Raw genomic sequence first — 4,004 nt, forward strand, 5'->3', positions numbered from 1 at the left:
CATTTATAGAGGCATATATATATATATATATATATATATATAAATCAATATACACATGTATGTATGTATCTATGTATATATGTATATGACAACCCACGATATCGTTGCCTCAGAGAAAAGTTGAGTTATCGCAGAGAATAAGAAAAATCTCCTCCTCCTCTTCTTACCCCTTCTAATTTCTTAGACGATCCATGAGCCCGAAGGTTAGTGTCTCAGGAGGCCCGCGGTAGAACTCCTGTTGGAAGAAATGTCTTGCAGAGGGACCCTTGGTATAAAATTAATCGCCAGAGGACAATGGCTGTGCTTTTACGTGTGGTTGAATGCTTGGTGTGTTTTTGTTCGGTGTTTTATATTGTCTTTGTTTTTACTGCTTCATACTTTTAATTTTGCGTTGTTTATTGCCGTTTTTAAACTTGTTTTTAGCTCTTAGCTTTCCAGAAAAAGAATAACTGGCAACTTACCCCAGGTTTTGGAGCTTTTGAGAAAAAATAGGGTATTGAATACGGCAAATTTCAAACTTATATAAGTTTTGAAAATCCAAACATGTGTAAACACACGTATGAAAGAGTCATTTGATTATAAAAAGAAATTTAAAAAGAAACTTGGGGAATCGAGTAAGTTGCCAGTTGTTCTTTTTCTGTGCTTAAAAGTGTTTGGCTTGACGTGTGTTTACTTTTTTTTTTTTTTTTTCTTTCTATGACTGCTTTTCATTTTTTATAGTTTATGTGCCTTTTCTTATTATTATTTGCAGCTATATTCATCCTTGCTTTCTTAAACTCTCTGCAGAGATACATTTTCCCATCAATACTTTTATACGCGTTAACTCGCTTGCAATTTGCAACTTCAAGGTATATTTTCCTTGAGAGCTTGAAAAAACATAAAATAGTGATTAGATTATTTTGAAAAACTCTTCTCGTTTGGCAATTAGGAGGAATTATCTTCATCCTTTAAGTAATTACTGTCCATCATTATCATACTCCTTAATTAAAGTGGACATTAGGGCATTATTCAGTCATTATAGAATTAAAGTGGGTATCGGGGCATCGTCCAGTCACTTCGTCCGGAAAGTGGGCATTCCTCAATCATTACACCATGGGCATTCTCCTGTAATTAATTAATTAAAGGGGTCATGTACGCATTCCAGAACACTACAGGATTAAAGTCGGCATTCCTTAACCACCATATATATAATTACTTTGGTTAAACATCGGCTAAAAACCGCAGGTCATGCATAACAATGATAAAAATTAACGGCAATTAGTGATGATACTTTAATCTTCTTTTGACGCCAGAAATGATTAATTTACGACGATTTCTTAAATGCACTCATTTTGACCGTCGGAGAGAGTCGTAAAATGTAAACATAGAGATTTTATAACTCCAGGTGTGGCGTAATTTAAGCGAAATGGAATTATTTACATGAATTAAGCAAATATTTACTTCATAGGATAAATTGGCTCCTTATTTTCAGATTTTTTGTTTTGTTTTTTGTTGTTTTTATTTAATCTTAATTTACTTTTCTTTTTACAGATCGTTTGGAATGTTCACCTTTTTGCGTAATTAAGCATGATATGATTAATATTTTAGACGCATCTGTTTACACTTTATTAACTAATAAATTACACTGCCCCCCCCCCCCCCTCCAGCCCAATAAATAATAATAAAAAATAAGCAAAAAATGAGTGCAGTGGATACCAAGCTTAACAAGAACATAAGCTGATAATCAATAGATAAATCCATGAATAATTAAAGCTTAAATAAAGTACAAAAGGCCAACGAAACGGCAATAATGATCATGCTTGCAATGCATTTCCGTTTTCATTCGTGTTATTTCTTGCGTTATTTGAATCATTTACGTTATTTTGTTATTATCTTTGTTATTTGTGTTATTTCGTTTTATCTCTGTATAGTATTATCTGTGTTATTTCCTATTGTTTATGTTATATCGCTGCGGCGGTTATGTTTTTGTTATTTGTTATTGTTATTTTATTGTTGCGTTGTTTGTGCTTTATTTGTTGCGGGAGTTTTGTTGTTTTTTGTTGTAATTAGCTTTTGTGTTATTTTTTGGTACTTTCTATAACGTTGTTGTTGTTTTCTTACAGATAATTAGGACGTTTCTTGCAAGCTTTCGGTTAATATTTTTACCTTTTTGTTAATGTACTTATTGGTATCTTGTATTTTCATTATTTTTTTGTAATTTTGAAACTAATACATAGTATGTATTTCTTTTTTTTCTAGGTATGTGTTTTTTTCTTTTCTCTCTCTCTTTTTTTTGTTAATTTGTTATTTGACTGTCTTCATCTACCTATCTTTTTTTCTTTCTTTTTCTTTGTATCTTTATTTAACCTTCCTTAACCCATTCGGTTTAAATGAACCTGATTTAGTTCAACATTTACAGCTCCTTTGCTCCATGTTGCAGGTAGCAGCAGAGCCCCCAAGAGGAGACGCTTGCAAGGGCTACTCAATTGCATGTCGTTTTCATTTACATCGCAACTTTCTCCACCTCGACGCATAAGGAACAGGCTCGTTCCATCTCCGTGTTAAAAATCATCAATGAACTATCATTATTTTTTTTTTAATTTATTTTTTTAATTATTATTATTATGTTTTTTACTTTGTGACGATGTGTGTGTGTGTGTGCGTGTGTCATTGATGATGATCATAATGCTGTGTGTTCTTGGGTTGAATAAAACTTTATATTTTTTGTTAAGTGTTTGATTTAATGTCCGTGAAATGTATATATACTGCACATATGATAAACATAAAGACAATAAATATAGATATACATATATATATAAATGTATATATATATATATATATATGTGTGTGTGTGTGTGTGTGTGTGTGTGTGTGTGTGTGTGTGTGTGAATGTATATATATACAAATATACATATATTCATACATACACACATACACGTTTGTGTTTGTGTGATCAGTAATCGATTACAGATCGCAAAAGGAATCGATATAATTGTTTACAAAAAAATAGTATCTCCTATCACTTATAAATATATATATATATGTGTGTGTGTGTGTCTGTATGTATGTATATGTATATATATAGCCGGAGTCCGTGAGGCAGTTTGTTATCGCTCGCGGCCTCGTTCTGGCAACTCCTGCGACGCCGCTGGTGCCAAACCGCATCGGTCTTTGCCGTTCCTTTGGATCCTTCAGCTGCGTGGAGAGGGAGCCTGCTGCTTGGGCAACAGCTTGCTTCTCACATTCTTTCGCCCAGGCATTGACACTGCCATCGACTAATATATATATATATATATATAGGTATGCATATATATTTATATATACAGTATATATGTATATATGTATATGTATATACATACACACACGCACACACAAACACACACACACACACACACGCACACACACACACACACACACACACACACACACACACACACACACACACACATACACATATACACTGTATATATGTATGTTTATATATATATGTATATATATATATTTACATATATACATTTATACATATATATACACATATATATATACACATACATACATATATATTCACTTTTATAATTGTACTTATATATACACATACCCACATGCACAAGAGCAGTCCACTTTGCATGTGAGAATACACATAAGCATGATTGCACATATAAAATACACACACACGTACACACACTTACAATCACACACATGCACACACAAACACACACACACACACACACACACACACACACACACACACACACACACACACACGTCTTACACGCACAAGCACAGGCAAGCAAACACAAACAAACTTACACACACACAGAGTCACACACAGACACAAACACACACACGCAGGCCGCGCAATCACACACCTGCTCATATGCGTTGATGTCTATATATATATATATTTTGTTTTTCTCTCTTTATCGTTTTTTTTTTCTAATTTATCTACTTATTTATTTGTTTTACAATTCGTATAACTAATATTTAACATGAACAATTCTCAAAACCCAGAACCTCACTAGTGG

At 33.1% G+C, this 4,004-nt stretch overlaps 1 protein-coding gene across 1 annotated transcript in view; it reads left to right on the forward strand.

Moving 5' to 3' along the window:
- The window catches only part of LOC125026274 (glycoprotein 3-alpha-L-fucosyltransferase A-like), a 27,046-nt gene extending 24,342 nt beyond the window's left edge, over positions 1–2,704 (forward strand). The window contains exon 14 of the mRNA XM_047614579.1: positions 2,420–2,704. Within this exon, the coding sequence (XP_047470535.1) occupies positions 2,420–2,423 (4 nt within the window). The 3' untranslated portion in view covers positions 2,424–2,704. The remainder of the gene's footprint in view (positions 1–2,419) is intronic.
- Positions 2,705–4,004: the final 1,300 nt, after the last annotated feature.

Source organism: Penaeus chinensis, chromosome 6 (assembly GCF_019202785.1).
Source record: "Penaeus chinensis breed Huanghai No. 1 chromosome 6, ASM1920278v2, whole genome shotgun sequence".
NCBI classification, from domain to species: domain Eukaryota; kingdom Metazoa; phylum Arthropoda; class Malacostraca; order Decapoda; family Penaeidae; genus Penaeus; species Penaeus chinensis.